This window comes from Motacilla alba, chromosome 8, assembly GCF_015832195.1.
Source record: "Motacilla alba alba isolate MOTALB_02 chromosome 8, Motacilla_alba_V1.0_pri, whole genome shotgun sequence".
Lineage (NCBI taxonomy): Eukaryota > Metazoa > Chordata > Aves > Passeriformes > Motacillidae > Motacilla > Motacilla alba.
This window is the reverse complement of record NC_052023.1, coordinates 5,236,130-5,253,191: the sequence shown is the minus strand read 5'-3', so window position 1 is coordinate 5,253,191 and position 17,062 is coordinate 5,236,130. Positions and strand designations below refer to the sequence as shown.

At 45.4% G+C, this 17,062-nt stretch overlaps 1 protein-coding gene across 2 annotated transcripts in view; it reads right to left on the bottom strand.

Moving 5' to 3' along the window:
• The window catches only part of LRP8 (LDL receptor related protein 8), a 172,626-nt gene extending 157,661 nt beyond the window's left edge, over window positions 1-14,965 (bottom strand). For both annotated transcript variants that reach the window (XM_038145115.1, XM_038145116.1), the window contains exons 1-2: window positions 14,692-14,965; window positions 13,719-13,838 (exon numbers count right to left, since the gene is read on the bottom strand). In XM_038145115.1, the coding sequence (XP_038001043.1) occupies window positions 13,719-13,838; window positions 14,692-14,950 (379 nt within the window). In that variant the 5' untranslated portion in view covers window positions 14,951-14,965. The remainder of the gene's footprint in view (window positions 1-13,718; window positions 13,839-14,691) is intronic.
• Window positions 14,966-17,062: the final 2,097 nt, after the last annotated feature.

Sequence of the window (17,062 nt, the reverse complement as noted above, 5' to 3'; positions counted from 1 at the left end):
TTTTGTCCGTTGAATATATTGCACAATAGCTAAACCAGAACATGAACTTCAAGTTTTTTTATAAGCAAGTGGATTAAAGCAGTAATATTGGGACTTTCCAAGCCATATTCAGCCATGGATACAATATTGTCAGACAGGGCAAGGAGCTTTAATTGGGAATACTCAACCCAGGCAGTAGTTCAATTTTGTGGGACAGAGGAACACTGCTCATATTCCTTGGGTCTATTCCTGCTATGACAGATAACACTGCAAACTGTGAGCCAAGCCTGGAGAAATTTTAGTTCCTGTGCTGTTCACAGCAAGGTGAGCACCACAGGCACTGGCAAAGCCAAAGCCACAGTGAGGATTCTCCTGCCAAGCAGATTCTCAATAAAATGTAAATATCACATTAACCTTGTGGTCTCCTGCACTTCTGGACTTCCTGTGTGAAAGTTCAGGCCTACACACTGCACCTGTACCACACTGACAGCTCTGGGTCTTTCTGCTCCAGAAAGAAGAGACACCTGAAGTTCAGCACAGGAAGAACTTGCTTTAGCCATAGAATAACACAGCATCCACTGGAGCAAGCTTGGCCCCTTCCACCAAAGAGCAGAGCTGCAAATGCAGACTAAGCAGCTTAAGAGAGCAATTTTACACCATCCAAACTGAAAGCAAGATCATTATAAAACTAGGGGTATCACAGACTAAAATATGCCTGCGATTGATCATTCCTTCAGCAGGACACTGGGAAACACAAGCAAAAGAAGTGCTGGAGACAGACTAAATGGTCAATAAAATATGGATGGTTTCTATTTTCATGGCTTGCCAATGGCAAGTTCTCACACAACATTGTAGCTGGGGGATGCATGAGATTAGGAATGGAATGAAGCTGTACTTTCACCCCTAAAACAGAATTAGAGAGCAGTTAATCCTCACTTGGAACAAAACAGTGGTCCAAGGCCAGAACTTGTATTGTAGCTCCACAATGATTCTCTATGCACTTCTGGAGGCAAAAGAAAAACAGGGTAATACCCTGGGTAATACCCAGTGAAAACTCCTGCAGAAAACATTTTGTGAACTCCACAGGCCTGAAGCCATTGATTTTTGAGTTTGCAAAGGTTTCTTATTGTCAGTTGTGACTGTTTGTAACTATGAAGGAACAAATATCCCTTGAAATATCACTTCAAACTCATGTTTTATCCAGCATATTCCCCTGCCAACACTGTTCCCTTCACCATTATTTCACAGGCACATCTCAGGAGATAAAATGTACCCGAGGTGAAGCACTGCCTGGCTGGTGAGAGTTGCCCTGTGGAGAAGCCCTGGCCAGCTCAGCTACATGGGCACAGCCCCGTGCTCAGCAAAGCCAGCCAGGGCTCTTCTCTCGGCAGGACCTCATGGACCACACAGACCCAGCTCCTTTCAGCCCTTCTGGGCCCACAGTAGCAGCTTTTCCAGCTAAGAGACGTCAATCTCAACAGAGCTATGCCAGCAGGGAGAGGGTCAGGTCTGTGCTCTGAAGCTACAGGACCACGCTTTGTCAGCAATCTAAAATAACCAGTCAGCATTTCCTCAGAGACTTCTGCAGCAGCAAGATCAGGCTGAGCCCTCACACAGACAAGATGTTTTCTCTCTTCAACTTTCACCATCAGAGAACGGTGCTGTCCGCAGATTAAAGTAATAAGGAACCCCCAGCAAACATCGCAATTAATTAGAGCAGAACACACAGCAAATATCCTCCCCAAATCCCAAGACACTCATCATTTAACATTTTGGATTCTAACAGCATGAGTGAAATGAGATCCTCCATCTTCCACTTCATATCCAATCAGAAATATAACTGTCTCACACATAGACTCCTAATAGGTATGAATCATCTCCCTCCCATCTACTGCCGAGAATTTATCCAGCGTAAGACAGCGAAACCTCCATCATTCTTACTCGTCAAAGTGCTGTAAAAATCTCTGCTATTATAAAAGCAGAGAAAAAAACCCAACACAATGGCAGATAATCCCAACTGATTACTGTAGAAAAGTGACATTTACACATGCCCTTTTTCTATGTAAAAGGTCAAGCTGATGCACCAAAACGCTTCATGAACAGGAAATTCACCCCCAGCCATCTCCAGCACAGGTGATACAGCTCTCAGGTGTACCACAGTCACAAAAACGGCCATAAATTAAATTAAGAGAATTCTAGTTTGTTGCTCTGGATCTCACCAGGATTGTTTACTCCTCTCAGGAAACCTAATCCCACATGACTTCAGTAGAAACAAGTAGCAGGGAGAGAGCCCTTTTCAAAAACAACACAGCAAGATTCTGCCCTGAACCCCTCGCTGAATGTTTCTAATGCCACATTCAAACTCACACTCCCCCACAGGAAGAAAAAAACACTTTTGTAGAAAGGGGGGAAATTAGGTCCTGTACTTGGCTGCCTTCCTCCCCCTCGGTGGTTTTCACTGTCAGAGAAGCATCTTTTTTGCATTCTAAAATTAACCCTGTGATATGATGATGAAGCCTGCACAACATGGCTCAGAAGAGGAACCAGTAAGCAACAAAGATCACTGCTCAACCCTTAGTATTACGGACAACTCACTGACAGCTATCCAGCCTGCTTGGAAAAGGAAAGAAGGCAGTCTTCTAAAAGGATATTTTGGTTTCAGGTTTTCTTGAAACACTCCTTCAGTGCACTGAGCAGGCAGGGATGAAGCTGCCAGGGTAAGAGCCTCGTAAGCCAAGGACTCCATAATCCCCAGCACAACCCTGACTCTTGCTGCAGGAATGCAGCATCTCCCAAGGTGCTGAGTATCTTAGTCCTGACCTTGAAAGCTGGAGGATCAAAACTGTTCAGTGACAGCAACGGCTTTTGTTCTGTGATCACACATCTCTCGGGGCACTGCTTGCCAGGGCACCTCACAGTGCCCAACAGCCCTGAACTGGAATCAACAGTAGGCAGGCGTGGAGCTCCACATCAGCTCTGGAGTCTCCAACACTTATCACCCTGGCAGCCTCAACCTGCATTCCAGCCTCAAAATATAAAAATACTGTCAATTAAGTCATTAGATCTGGGCAAAGTGAACTTAGCTGCTTCTTGCCAGCTGAAGTACGGCATTTGTGCAGGAATTATTAATCCTTTCTATGAGCATTAGCACAACTAAAGGCTTGCAATCTTCACATGGTTGCGTGCATAATCGAAAGTGAAGAAATGCTGCTGCTCTCAGCCAAGCTCTGCAGAGTCCCCTGCGATGCCCGAGCGAGGGAAGGTGTTAACAAAGGCTTTGTGCATTGCTGCTGAGGATGGGCACTCTGTGAAACAGAGCCGTGAGAATTAATGGCCAAACTCATGGGGAAAGACTGGAAGAAGAGCAAGGCAATAAGACACTGGGAGCAAGCCTGGGAAAGGCTCCATATTGCTCAGGCACGGGCTTGTCCACAGCCATGGAGAAAAATTAAGTACCTTATTTATCATTTCCCTCTAGAAAAGGGTGCCCCAGGATTTCTCCCCTGCTCTACACTCACTCTCTTTGAAGTGCCATGCCACAGTCAGAGACCCTGCAGTCAAGAACTGGACAGATATGATTCTTTTCAACACCTGTCAATGCAGCTCCTTAATCCTAATTTAACTTCAGGGATCAACACGCACTGGCACCTTGGGCAAATACACATAACACATTATTTTTTAAAAAATAGGACAGATTTCTGTGTTAAAGAGCTCTTGTGAAAAGGTGGAACAGAAATCATCCAGCAAAAAGCTTGAAGTAAAGCTATTTCAACACATCAATGTGATCCTGGCAGAGATTGGTCCAGAGGTTCCCTTTGAAACTCCTTATTTACCACGAGCCAAAGAGCAGTTCCCTCAGAGGTTACACATCCTAAATCATGTACCAAACCCACCTTGTGCAAACTTCAGAGTTGCACAATCTAAACTGTATCTTTGCTGTTTTACATGAGAAAGGAAGAAGGAAAAGAGTAATAAAATAAACAATAGAAAATTAAGCTCCCTCAGTTATCTTTGTTCCTTCCAGAAAAGGATACGTTACTAATAATTTATGGAGGAAAGGGTGCACAGGTGATAAGTTCAGTAGTTCGTGCTCAGATAACAGCAGGGTGTGGGCAGGAGGTGAAGGAGGCTTGAATGCAATTTAGAATGGAAAGAGCCTCTTCAGCAAACTAAAAGTCTGTGGTGTGCAGCCTCACAACAGGCACTTTAGGCCAGCTGAAGAAGTGACTGCAGTGATGTGTCTGTACACAGGCTTCAGGATCTGCTGGACTGCAGAAAAACAAAGTTCATTTTGGAACACAAAAATACTATGCTCCTCCTCAACCACCTGTATTTTCTGTGTCCAATACTGAATACGAGAAGTGAGACATTTGAAGCATTTCTTGCACTTGACCAACACTAAAATTTTGAAACAGAGAGTTGTCTCAACACTGGGGTTTTACTGAATATTTTACGAACTGTGTATGAGAAAAGCAAAGGCTAAATCCTTGAGCAGTCATTTAATCCAAGGAACACGATTATCTGTGTAAAACAACGTGATAATAGACCTGGAAAAAAGAAAGTGGGGACTTTCTCCATGAGTCACTAATGTCCACAATGAGTTGCTGAATCACTCTACAGCCTTGGGCAGAGGGTAACTTCCCCAAGCACCGATTTTCACATCCCTGAGATAATATTTAGGCCACTTTTATGGGACGATTCATAGAAAGCTGAACTGCTAAGCAGCCACGGGATGACAAATGTGTAATGAGTGTAACACAACCACACAAACAAGAATAGAAGCTCTGAGTTACAGAGGCAGGAGGTGTATTTCTTGGCCTATATCAGTCAGCACTGACATTTGCTATCAAAGAAACTGGGCCATTTCTCTGTTTATAAGTAGCTCTGTAGATCAACTGTGATTCAGGATGAAAAGTCTACAGGAAGAGTTGTAAGTTTACATCCAAAATTCTTATTCTCAGTGCAAGTATATTCACTGCTCCTGCTGTAGCTGATTTTTATGGTCTTAACTAGTCCCTGGGTCTCGCAGAGTGCATCATATCTGCATGGAACATGTCCAGTAAATCCAGCAATGTTTACTGATATACAGTCACTGCTCAAACAGCAAGCCAAGCAGCTGGTATCTATCGTAGGAGACTCATGCAACACATTTGGAAAGATGCCTACAACCTTACTCATCTAGATCAACAAAAACAGAAAAAAGCCACCAAAAGAAATTAATCCCACTACCTTCATACATGGAAAGCAAAGACAGACAGAAAACCTCAACTCAGTAATGCACAGCAGGACAAGACCTGGGATCAAACAAAAAGTTTAATTCACCCTTGAAATGAAGCAAAGTATCACCTCAGTGTACATCACACTGCACATTACATATCAAGGAAGGCAGCATGAAAAAAAAGTATAAAACAAGGCCAGTTAAAATAAAATACAAAGTTAAAACCTGGAACTGGAGCAGTTATCTAAATGAGGGACACAGCAGAGTTAAGAGTTTACTGTCAGTTGTACACACCAGTTTCTTCAACAATTATTTTAATTGATAAATCTATGCTATATGCTACATGTAAGGGAAGTCTTCAACAATGTAACATTTCAAATTTAACCAAAATCAAGATAAGATTTCCACTTATTACTATGAATTTTAAATACACGCTTTCACCACTTTCCCTATTTTGCAAGTAAAAGAAATGACACCCACAGAAGATACAGAAACAAAGCTAGAACTCAAGAAAAAGACAAAGAAACTTACAGCAGGCAAAATTCTCACTCAGGACGGACAAAATTCTGCAGCATTAACAAATTAGATGTTAAATAATATATCTATCTTTAAAAAGTAATCACAACAGCACAGAGAGCAGTTGCCAAAAAGAGCCCTTCTGGTTCTGCAAGTACAGGACTGTGCTCCTGCTGCCATGGAAACTGAGTCCCTCACTGCTCTGGTCCTGGTACTGTGCCACACATGCTCTCAAGCATTTAATAAATATTAATAATGCATTAAATAATATTGAAGTATCAGAAACAGAAAATCTAAGAAAAAAAGTTGGCAATAAAAGTCCCTTTACATGGCTGCAGCCCAAAGGCTTGTAAGCCTTGCTCCAAGCCAGCTATAAATCCTGTTCTCTCCTAGTTTCTAACACTTGCTCTTGGCATTAAGTGTGAGGTTAGACTGACTGCCAGGCCTTAGCTTAGGCTGAAAACAACCAGGAAACCTGGAGGAAAAACTGAAACCCTTCCACTTGTCCAGCAGGTACCTGTGCAAGGAGCAGCTGTGTGTGTTGAGCACTGGACTGGTAGGCAGGAGGCCTCACTTCTGTTCTTGGCTTGGCCGCTGACTCTGGTACCGCTGAGTCACTCTGGAGCAGAAGAGCCCTAACACCATTTATTCACCTCTTCATGAGGAGAAAGGCACAGGGCTGCCAGATCTGCCACTCTCTGGGAAAAATGTCATGGGCCTTGCCAGGAACAGAAGCACAGTCTACCAGGGCATCATTACTATGGCAAGAAACAGGATGTCTCACCCTGAGAGACCCATCAGTGACAGAGCCCACAACCCTGCTTTAAAAATCTTCTGGCTACTTCCACGTTAAAATCTGGCTTTTGAAAATATTTCAGTGTACAAGGGTTTAGTTTTATTTTCTAACTAGCTTACAGTATTATTGTAACTTCTAAAGTCTAATCAGGTTTTTATCACTTGCATTTCAGACAGAATTTCTCACAGAGTAGAAAATCTGCATTAATTTTATCACAGGGCCTTTCACCCTCCCTTGTGGGTATCTAAATATTAATAATTTTAATGGAAAACAGAGCTAGAAAAACTACAGTCAGCTTTTCCAACACTTCCCTCACATGCACCATAAAATAGTGAGGATTTCCCTTTGGCTGGAAGCAGCTGTTTCCCTGAGAGCAGAGCACACACCAGAGCAGGCAGACTCCTTTTCTGCCAAGGACCAGCTACTGCACAAGAAAGCAGCAACCCACATCTTCATCTCCATTACCAAACTCAGCTTACTGATTTGTTTTCCTGGGCAAAGGAAAAAAAAAAGAAAGAACACTTGACATCTTACAGCATTTTATAAGGCAGACACAGAAAAGTGTAGTGACACAGAAAAGCAGAACTGGGCAACAGCATGCTTTGGGAACATCTCTGAAATTACCAGGGAAAAGCTGCAGGAGAATAGGAAAGCTGTGGAGAAGAAAAGGACACCAGTAAAAGGACCGGGAGAACTTCACACCACATCAATCCTACCACAAATGCATCCCTAACACAACATCAGTCACTGAGGCACACCGAAGACATGGTAGATTTGTCAGTGAATTCAAAAAGCTGATGGTATTGAAAAAGCCAGCAGAAACAAAAGCTGGGTGTCTGCTGAAGGAATCAATACTGGTTAGACATTTTCAGGTGTAAGTGTTTAATGGTCCTTTAGGTGGACAATGGAGTCAAGAAAATGTATTATTTCTAGCACTGACAATCTCTTAGTGTAGGTGTATCAAATAAATGTGTTCACCAACGCATTACACTTGGTTTCTCTGGTCTCATAATTGCAATTTGAATAAACTTTGGAACATTTTCTGATTAATATTAAATTATCCTAAGTATCTTCCACTCTTAACATCAACCAGTCAGAAATCCCATCTCTAACCTGTGCTAAGCCTGGGTCTAGAACCCTGCACACACAAGAGAACTGGCCTGCATCGACTTTTCCCAGAAGCACAGAATGGTCTGGGTTGGAAGGCACTCTAAAGACCATTAGTTCCAAAACCCCTGTCATGGGCAGGGACACCTTTCACTAGACCAGGCTGCTCAGTGCCCCAACCAGCCTGGCCTTGAACACTGCCAGGGATGGGGCAGCCACAGCTTCTTTATCTTTATACATTAAAATGCTGTGGATGAAGCTTACCTACTTGGCTCAAAATGTAGAACATGCTTCTGTCCTCTGAAAGACAGCTCTGAGCTCTGATAAACAAACCAAGTCTGGTTGGTGTTAACTGCACTTTCATCATTTCCTTATTGAACTGTATTATCATATTCACTGTTCCCATTCTCCTTGACCTCAGGAAAGCTTTTCAGCTCACAGCTCACTCCTGCAATGGTATCTAGAGCAGCTCTTGTGCCTTCTTGCTGTAGCACAGCAGCACTGCATAAAACCAAGTTCACTTCCCTCAGTAACCATAATGTCCCCAGTGGCTCTCCCAGCTCTCTCTTCTGCCTTTTCAGTGGTCCCGTCTCCGTTCTCTCTTTCTTTCCCAGACCATGAGCAGGAGTAACAGAAAATCACCACCTTCTGGAAAGCAGTCTGCATCTAGACTGCTTAATAAATAAAACTCCATAAATACAACTGCTCAAGAAAATGTCCCAGGAAATAGGGAAATGGAGAAGGGCATGAGTTTAAAATTTGATTTTTTACATAAATGTTGCAGCAGGTTGCACTAACAGGGAAGATAATCCAGACAGCAAAAGCATGCGAGTTAGTTTTTTCAGAGCGGACAACAAGAATATAATGAAAAATGAAGATAAATGAATAAAAGCATTCACTGTGGAACACAGGAAGTCAGTAAACTGGTTTTGAGCCTAAGCTGGACATGAATCCAGTACAGACCAGGACAAGCAGGCAGCAGCCACACAGAAAAGCAAACAAGTCCTGCCTCTCAACACCAATCTTCCTAGTGCTTCCAGTTTGGGGATAAGCATGCAAGCTGGCCACACAACACAGTTAAAATGTCACTGACACAATCAAGAGCATATGATGGTGCCTAAGTCAAGGAGCCCTAAAACTCCGCATGGTGACAGGCACAGGATCTCCATGGCAGCAATCACTCAGCATACAGGACACTGGCTCAATACGAAACAGAAAGAGAAATTGGAGCAATGCATACCAGAGGACAAAAAGTTACAGAATACATGTGGCATTGTGAGTGCCTACTGTGTCACTTGGTCATGCCCCAAAACCTGCAAGCATGGCACACCATGACACTCCTGCACTTCAAAGCCACCCAGTCCTTAACTTTGCACAGGATCTAGAATTTAGTTTTCAAATGGGCTTTTTGATATGTTTTTACTGCCAAATTCCAGCTCTAGTGAAACCTAAACTGAAAACCACAGAGACCATGAGGCTGCCTCCTGGGTTTCCACACAGGCAGCAGGAGTCAAACTCTGCAGACTCTCTGAACAAAGCCAGTGGAAGCACAGGAGTCCTCCTTCGTCCCAATTGCAAAGGAAACGTGTCCAGCTACACAGCCACCTTCTGTAGCCACAAGGCAGGCAAGGGCTGAGGAAGAGGAGGTTTGCTGATGCCACATGTTTACCTTGCATTCTGGACACGTTTTTGAAACAGTAACTCCCTTCAGACTGCATCTCATACCTGAGGCAGCCTCAGCCCCATCTATAAAATATCTCCATGAGCAGGCCCCATGAGCAAGCAACACCACAGAAAGGATATCAGTGCAAAGGTGGAAAATGGAGCTTGCTTTAAACAAGAAATAGTAATTCTGCATTTGGCTGTGTCCCCCTGCAGGCAGGTATTACAAAGCTGAAATGATCTTGCAGCTTGTGTTTAATTTTAGGAAACTTGTTAAGCTACTGATTGCTTTTAGCAACTATTCTCTTTGCCACATTTAGTGTTTATTCAACAGTGAAACATTTAAGCAGAGATCCTCCAGTCTCTTTCACTCACACTCAGGTCTGGGTTAAGATAATGTGAACCATACTTACATCACAAAAATAAAATCAAACAACTATCAAAGTAAGAGCTCCTATTTTGCGTCAAGTATCTTGCGTCTGGCAGCTGCTTGCAAGGTCTTCCTTGTTTTCTGCTGGCTACAATGGCAAACAGGAATAAACTTGTAAAGCTGGGGAAAAAGCCTCCAAGAGCCACTCCCCCTTCAGAACAGCACTCCAGGATTTTCCATTCGGGGTGATGCGTCACACAGCAGCAGCACCCTGGACACACAGCACACACATCCCTAGTCTGACCTGGCTTTGCAGCCTCCAACTTTCCTGAGGGAGACACAGAAAAAAGTCAATATCCCACATTTTGAGTACCTCAGCAAAGAATGTTTTTGCTAAAACACTGTGCCTCAGAAAATGGACATTTTTCCCACTATAGAAGTAGCTTTGATCTTTTATAAAATTACTGCTGTACCATTACAAAAACTGTCTCAATGACTGTGCATCTGCAAGCATTGTCTGAAACAGCTTGTAAGACCTTTCCAGTGATTCCGAAGAGGAAAATGTCTCACAGGGAAGGACTAAAATACATCTACAGAATGTTCAGAGCATGTTCAGAACTGCCCTGGGGCTCTGTCCTCATTGTATGGACCACATTTAGTGCAGATTGTGGTATTGCAAGCTTTAAGTTGTGACCAGGATTTTGTTTTCTCAGGTCTACACAGACTGGACTGAGCCCAAGCAAATTCTTTTGCATAGAGCAGAACAAATAGTTCTAGGACGGGTTTGAACTCTGCAATAGGTACCCAAGATTTCTAATTCCAAAGTTTAAAACTTGATTTCCCCAGCAATCCAAACAATGTAACTTCCACTGGTTATCTCTCAACTCTCTGGAGTTTAGCTTCCTTTCCAAAGATACATTTTAAGGAACATATCCACTCCCTTTTTATCTTCCTTTCCTCAAAATGGTATAACTTTCTGAAAACACGACAGCAAAACGGCATCTTCATAGTTCGGCAATCTGCTTACTGCTTTATTTTTATATATTTCTACAATGCACACAAATTAGTGTCTCCTCCTTCTCTCTTGTTAACACTTCACAAGTCATGTGCCTACACACAAACGAGCACCATCTCCTCCCTTCCTGGCAGCCTCCTTGGCTACCGTTCTTTTGCTAGCCCAGAAACCCTGTCCTGGATAAATTTAACACACCTTGAAAACCAGTGCTGCCTTCAGGTCCGATGTTTGCTGCATTAACTCACACATCAGTCCTACGGTGGATAAGTTGAACTACCAGCCACGACAGAAAAGGATTACTTAGTTGAAAGCAAATGCCAAGGATGCAATACACTTTCATTACTGAAACATTCTCCTTAGAATCCAAAACATTATGCCAGCAAACCATGGGGGCACAGAGGATGGGGGAAACAGGGACAGACAAGGGACACAACACAAAGGGGACACAGATAAAAATAAACAAATAAAAATTCAGTCTTGCGCAAAGACCATTTCTAGTAGGAAGCCCACAGAGTCCTGTCAGAAAAAAAAAAATCAGCTCTTTCCAACTATTTAAGATATTCCTGGTTACAAAATTTTCCAGTGTATTAGACCATCTACCACAAGAAATTGGTTTCACAAACCAATTCTTCACACCATAAAGACCATCCTGTCTCTTCACAAAGGGAGAATATACACAAGCAGCAATGAGCTATTACAAATACATTATCAGCTCTGGGAAAAAGAATCATCAAGTAATTACAGAGGTTATCAGGGTCCTTCTCTGTACTCACTGCCAGCAGGCTACCTGCATATTCATCTCCCTCTCCATCACCACTCTGGCATGCTGAGTTTTCCAAAATAGTTTCTTCTATTGCATATGTTAATAAAATAGTTTTAAAATAAATATGTTTATTACAGCAGTGGTAACAGAGGCGGTATCTAGAAGCGAAAACATGGAATGTATTTTTTCACCCAGTGAGTAGAACTCCAAACATTCCATATGCTGAAAAGCAGTATGCACTTTCAAAATAAAACAGTGTTCAGAACAATTTAAGTGAGAAAAATGTGCATGACAAATGTAATTTTTGTCTTTCAGCCTGCTTGAAGAAGCAACTGCAAAGTCTCTCTATTTATGAACTAAATTAACAGTCCATGAGTAATTTCTGTAGTCTGATTCCCAATCAATAATAAATGCCAAATTCAGATTAAAGTGAAGAACATATTTTTACCACCCCCAAACCCAACAACTATAAAACTCCTCTGAAATAAACCTAAATCAGATGCAATAAGCATTCTAACACGGCACAATCCATGCTGAGCTGATGTTCAACAGCATGTTGTTCTACCCTCTCTCTCTTCTGACACAATGCTCAGAGGGTTGATTATAAGGAGAAAATTTAAAAAGCAGCCCAGATACTGAACCCCTCACTCAAACAGGGTAAGAATTCAGGACACAAACCTACTCTTCCATGTTAAGTGCAGGGTCCAGAGTTCGTTCAAGATGTTCCTCCAGCCACGATCCCGAACTCCAAACAGCATCTCCAAAAGCACTGCCCACAGGTCACCTGAGCTCACCAAGCCTTTGTACCACAGGGCACAGAGGTTTTAAATAGAAGGCTTCAAGAACACCATGATATACCTGCTCAGAAATTCCCAGTGCTTCCACAGAGTACTGCCTCTCTGGAGAAACACAGACACTTCTGTGTGTCCTTTCCTGGTTTGGCTACACAAGAGTCCACGGTAGTTCTGTCACCCCCAGCTTCCCCGAGTCTTTTGCAATTTGAAAGATCTAAGTTGCCTCTAAATAGTGCCATTATAAATCCTGTAAAAGCCATTTCTATGTCTCAATTTATGATGCTAACGCCCCAGATCATAAAAAAAAAAATTATACATAAAGCTAAACAAGTCCTCTGAATAAAGACAGCAACCAGAAAGAAATGTTATGGGGCGTTCACAGGAAATGTCTTGTTATAATTTAAGAGTTTGGGAATCCCTGCTCTCCTTAAACTGATCTACTCAGACTTCACTCCAAATATCACCTGACAGACTTACATGGGAAGATGTTAACAGGGAAATCACATATGGAAAAACACATAATCAGTGACCTTTCTTTTCGTGATGCATTCACTGGGTCTATGAGCTTTGAAGAGTTCACTCACTGAATGCACATTCAGTGCCTATTATACTACAGAGATGATTCAAGAGATGTGGTACTTGCTACAATATTTGCAATTTTAAACTCCAAATTACAGACACTTGTCTTCAAGATTTAGGCTCTGTAATTTCTTTTACAGATGCTTCTTACACTCCGTGGCTGAGACAAATTCTCCCAGGCTATCAGAAGCTGTAAGCAAAATAACAGCCAAGTTATAACAGCACAACTCTACAAAGTACCCAGAGTTTATGTGTTTCCCCTGATGCGCACCAGGGCCACCCCTGAGGAGAAGGAACGAGTGCCATTTTCTCAGCATTGAAAGTATAGATCTTGCTCTCTCTTCCCTTACACTATGAAGGAATTAGTGTTACATGGCTGACACTGCCAAGCCAAGCAGTGCTACTTGTTTATCTGCCTTTTCACCCTGACTGCAAACGTATTTAAACACAAGATTCACATCCACCCCACATCTTGTAGGATGATTATGAGTAAGCAACATTTCACATGAGCACCTGTCACTCGCCCTAAGCACGGGCTCTTCCGGGGTTTAACATCTCTCCCAACTGCCCCGAGGACACACACTGCGCTGTCCCTTACAGGCGCTCTGAGCAGAGACGTTGCTGGAGGCGAGGAGAGCGGCAGAGCGAGGGCAGGGAGCCGCCAGGTGACGGCTGCAGCCGCACTCGCGCTGCCGCGCCGCGCTCCGGGCGTCCCGGCCGGGCCGGGCCGGGCGAGCCGGCAGCGAGGAGCCGCTGCCCCGCGGCGCCGCGTCACGGATCTGCTGCTCCCGGCAGCCAATCGGCGCCGCGGCCGGAGACGGCGCGACTTCATTCATTCATTCATAAAAAAGAGGCGCAGCGCAGCTGGGAAGCGCGCCCTTCCCGGCACCCCCGCCCCGTGCGGGCCACGGATACTCACGGCAATCCGCCTCGTCGCTGTTATCCGAGCAGTCGTCGTCCTCGTCGCATTTCCAGATGGCGGGGATGCACCGCTCGTTCCGGCACTGGAACTGGTTCTCCTCGCACTCCTTGACGGCGCCTGCGAGACACGGGGCCGCGCCTGGGTCAGCGGGGCGCGCTCCCACGGCCGGGCGGCGGGGGCATCCCGGGGTCGCCTCGCTGCCCGGCCCGGCCGCGGACAACCCGGGAGCCGCCGCCGGCCGGGTGGGGGCTGCGGCTGGGCTCGCCGGGGCACAGCGGCTCGGTGCGGGGCTGGGGCTGGGCTCGCCGGGGCACAGCGGCTCGGTGCGGGGCTGGAGGAGACGCGCCTCCGCGGGAGCACGGCGGCGATCCCGAAGCTGCTTTGTGCAGGAATAAAAGGGGCCATTCCCCGCATTGTTTTAAAGGCGGAGGGAAAAGGAGCCTGAGAATAGAAGATGGTTAAACCCGAAACACAACAGACAAAGAAAAATTATAAAGCGCAGTGATGCTGGGACCTCCTGCGCATCCGTTGCCGGGGCAAAACGCACCGACACCTGGGGACGCGGGGCGGAAAAGGTACCGGCGCCGTGCCGGGAAAAGGGACCTGACCGAACTAAAGTTGAGGGCGGGGGGAGAACGGAGCAAATCTGCTTTACGGACTCGGTGCCGCGCTGCTCTGATGAGACACAAATCCCCTCTGAAAGGGATTGAAGGTGGCAGCTCCTGTCACCAGCTCTCGGGCTGCATTCACCCGCTTGAAGAGCGTGCCCGGCCCCCGCAGGTCGCAACCCCCGAGCGTGCCCGGCCCTCCGCAGGTCCCACACCCCGCGCGGGGCACCGGGGCGAGCGGGCATCCGCGGCCGCACATCCCGGGGTGCCCGTGCCGGCAGGACGCTCCCCGCCTCCCCGGAGGCGCTGAGGCCGGGGAACCGCGGCGCTGAGGGAGAGCGGCCGCACCGCGCCGGACCCACCTTTGCCGAGGTGCAGCTTGAGCAGCAGCAGCTGGAGGAGCAGCAGCCGGGCGAGCGCTGGCCGGCACATGGTGCTCGCTCCCTCCCTCGGTGGCAGCGCGCCGTGTGCGGGGTGCGCGCAGCCGGCGCGCCGCTCGCTGCCCTCCCCGTGCCGACTGCGGCCGGCGCCGCCCCCGCCCCGCCGCGCCGCCGCCGTGACGCGCCCCGCTGGGCGGGCCCCGCTCGGCTCGGCCCCGGAGAGCGCGGCCGCCGCCGGCATCCCGCCTCCCGGAGGAGCGCCACAGGGACACCTGCGGGACGCCTCCCCCGGCCACCGAAGGGAAGCCTCGCAGATGGCACGGCCGTGCGCTCCCAGGCCGGGCTGGTCACCCTGGAGCTCTCGCCGGGATAGGTGGGCCTGGCCCTGCTGCGTCGGACTGGGTCAGGCCTTCAGGTCCTGAGCCTCCCTCGGTGGCCCTGTTACAATGACAGCCTCATTCATGATCTTAATTTTATTAGGCCAATTAAACACGCGGGCTCCTTTAAATGGCCTCGAGTCACAAATTGTGTGCTCTCCTCATTACTTCAGAGCTCCCACTGAGGGGTTTCATTATGACCATACTGATGTGGTCATCTCCACTTAATTGTATTAAAATGAGTGAGACAAGTACCAAGTATACTAAAGGTGGGCACCTCTCTTCGTAGGGACTGCTTACCCTTTCTACTGCCTAAGCACATGCAGTCTGATGAGTAATAACAAATGGTTTCCGAGCTATCAGGGGCCTTATTTATCACTCCATTTGCACGGTGCTGATGAGAAAGCAGTTCACCGTCTTTAACATCGCAGACTTCTTCATACAGTCAGGATTAACAGTATTCCAGTAATCGTATTATGAGAAGATACTTTTCAAGAGTAACTTGAATCTTTCGTCACAACAGAATTAATGTGATTATATGTGGAGTGTCATTTAAAAAAAATGAATCGAACACTGATTTTACATAAACCAATGTAACAAAGCTTTTCAGTTTCAAAGCCTGAAATGCCATGGACTTAAGAACTGGGCTGCCATTTAAAAATGTACCTGCGTCTTTAACAAAGATTTTGCAAGTCATTAGTCAGCAGTGTCGCTAATGCATTTGAATCATGTGAAGAGCTAATCACTGAGCTATTCCACTAGCAGCTTATAGAGTATTAACAATTTATTCAAGCCTGTTTGAACAATTTTTATCATGAGAAATGTAGTGCATATTTGTGTTGGCTGCATCAATGTGATAGATTACAATAATTGCTTAAAGCAAATGAGGTATTTATAATACATTAGGTCAAATTTCTCTTTTTTAAATGTGTCAAAACACAGACTTATAAAGCTACTGTAATTCATGGCCTCATTCTTCTCTTTTGTAAGTTAGTTTATTAGTTTAAATTGGAAGTGGTTCCAAAGGCAATAATGAAGCTATCTGGTACAAAACAGGTGTGAGTGTGCCGAGCACCAGTCCCAGCAATGATCTGCTCTGATTCCTGATGGAATTTTGTTTCATTTAAAAAGACAACAAACAGGTGTTTTGGCCTGAATGCCTCTCATAGGGAACAACACTAATGAGATTTTTTTGAGTGAACTTCTCTGGTGACACCGAGCAGCAGCATTTCAAGAGCCTTCACTGACCAACCATTGTAGGGGCTACTGGTAGCCTAGTACCATCTTGTGGACATATTTGTCTCTGAGGAATTGCAGAGGCAAGAGGGAAACTGGAGGTGCTATGGGAGAAGTAGATTGGGCAAAGGAAGCCATTTGGTATGAAAGAGAAATGAAATATAATTTCATCCATCATGTTCCAGTAGTTAAGACTGTTAATTTACCTTTTAATTTACCTTTGTGGTTTATTGCTTCTAGTTGGTCACACACCACTGCACATTAAACAACAAATCAGAGATCAGACACCCACTAACAGAGCAAGGGGTACATCAAAACAGTGAAAGGTTCTTTATAAAGAGCTCCATCAGCCAGCTCTCCGTTGTTTGTCATCCGTACCATTCCTTTCATCTATTTTACAAATTAGAGCTCATTTTTTTCCTTAACACAGAACCCACGCCTTGTTTCCATATTTACATGTTTCAGTGATTGGTCCCTTGGATCCATATATTTCTCATGCTAACTGCAGCTTATAATCAGAGAAGTCTCTTCAGTGTCAGGATGAATACCTGACCCCCTGCACCCTGGATTGTCTGCAGGCTTGTATTCATACACCAGGTTCTTTACTGCCCCGGGTGTGCAGATGTGCACCCTCCCAGTCACAGATGGGAACTGAATCATTCAGACTCATGTGAAAAATGATGCCCCAAACTTATTTTGGTGGAAGTTCCTCTGCCGTTCCCAGCTTTTGCCCACTGTAT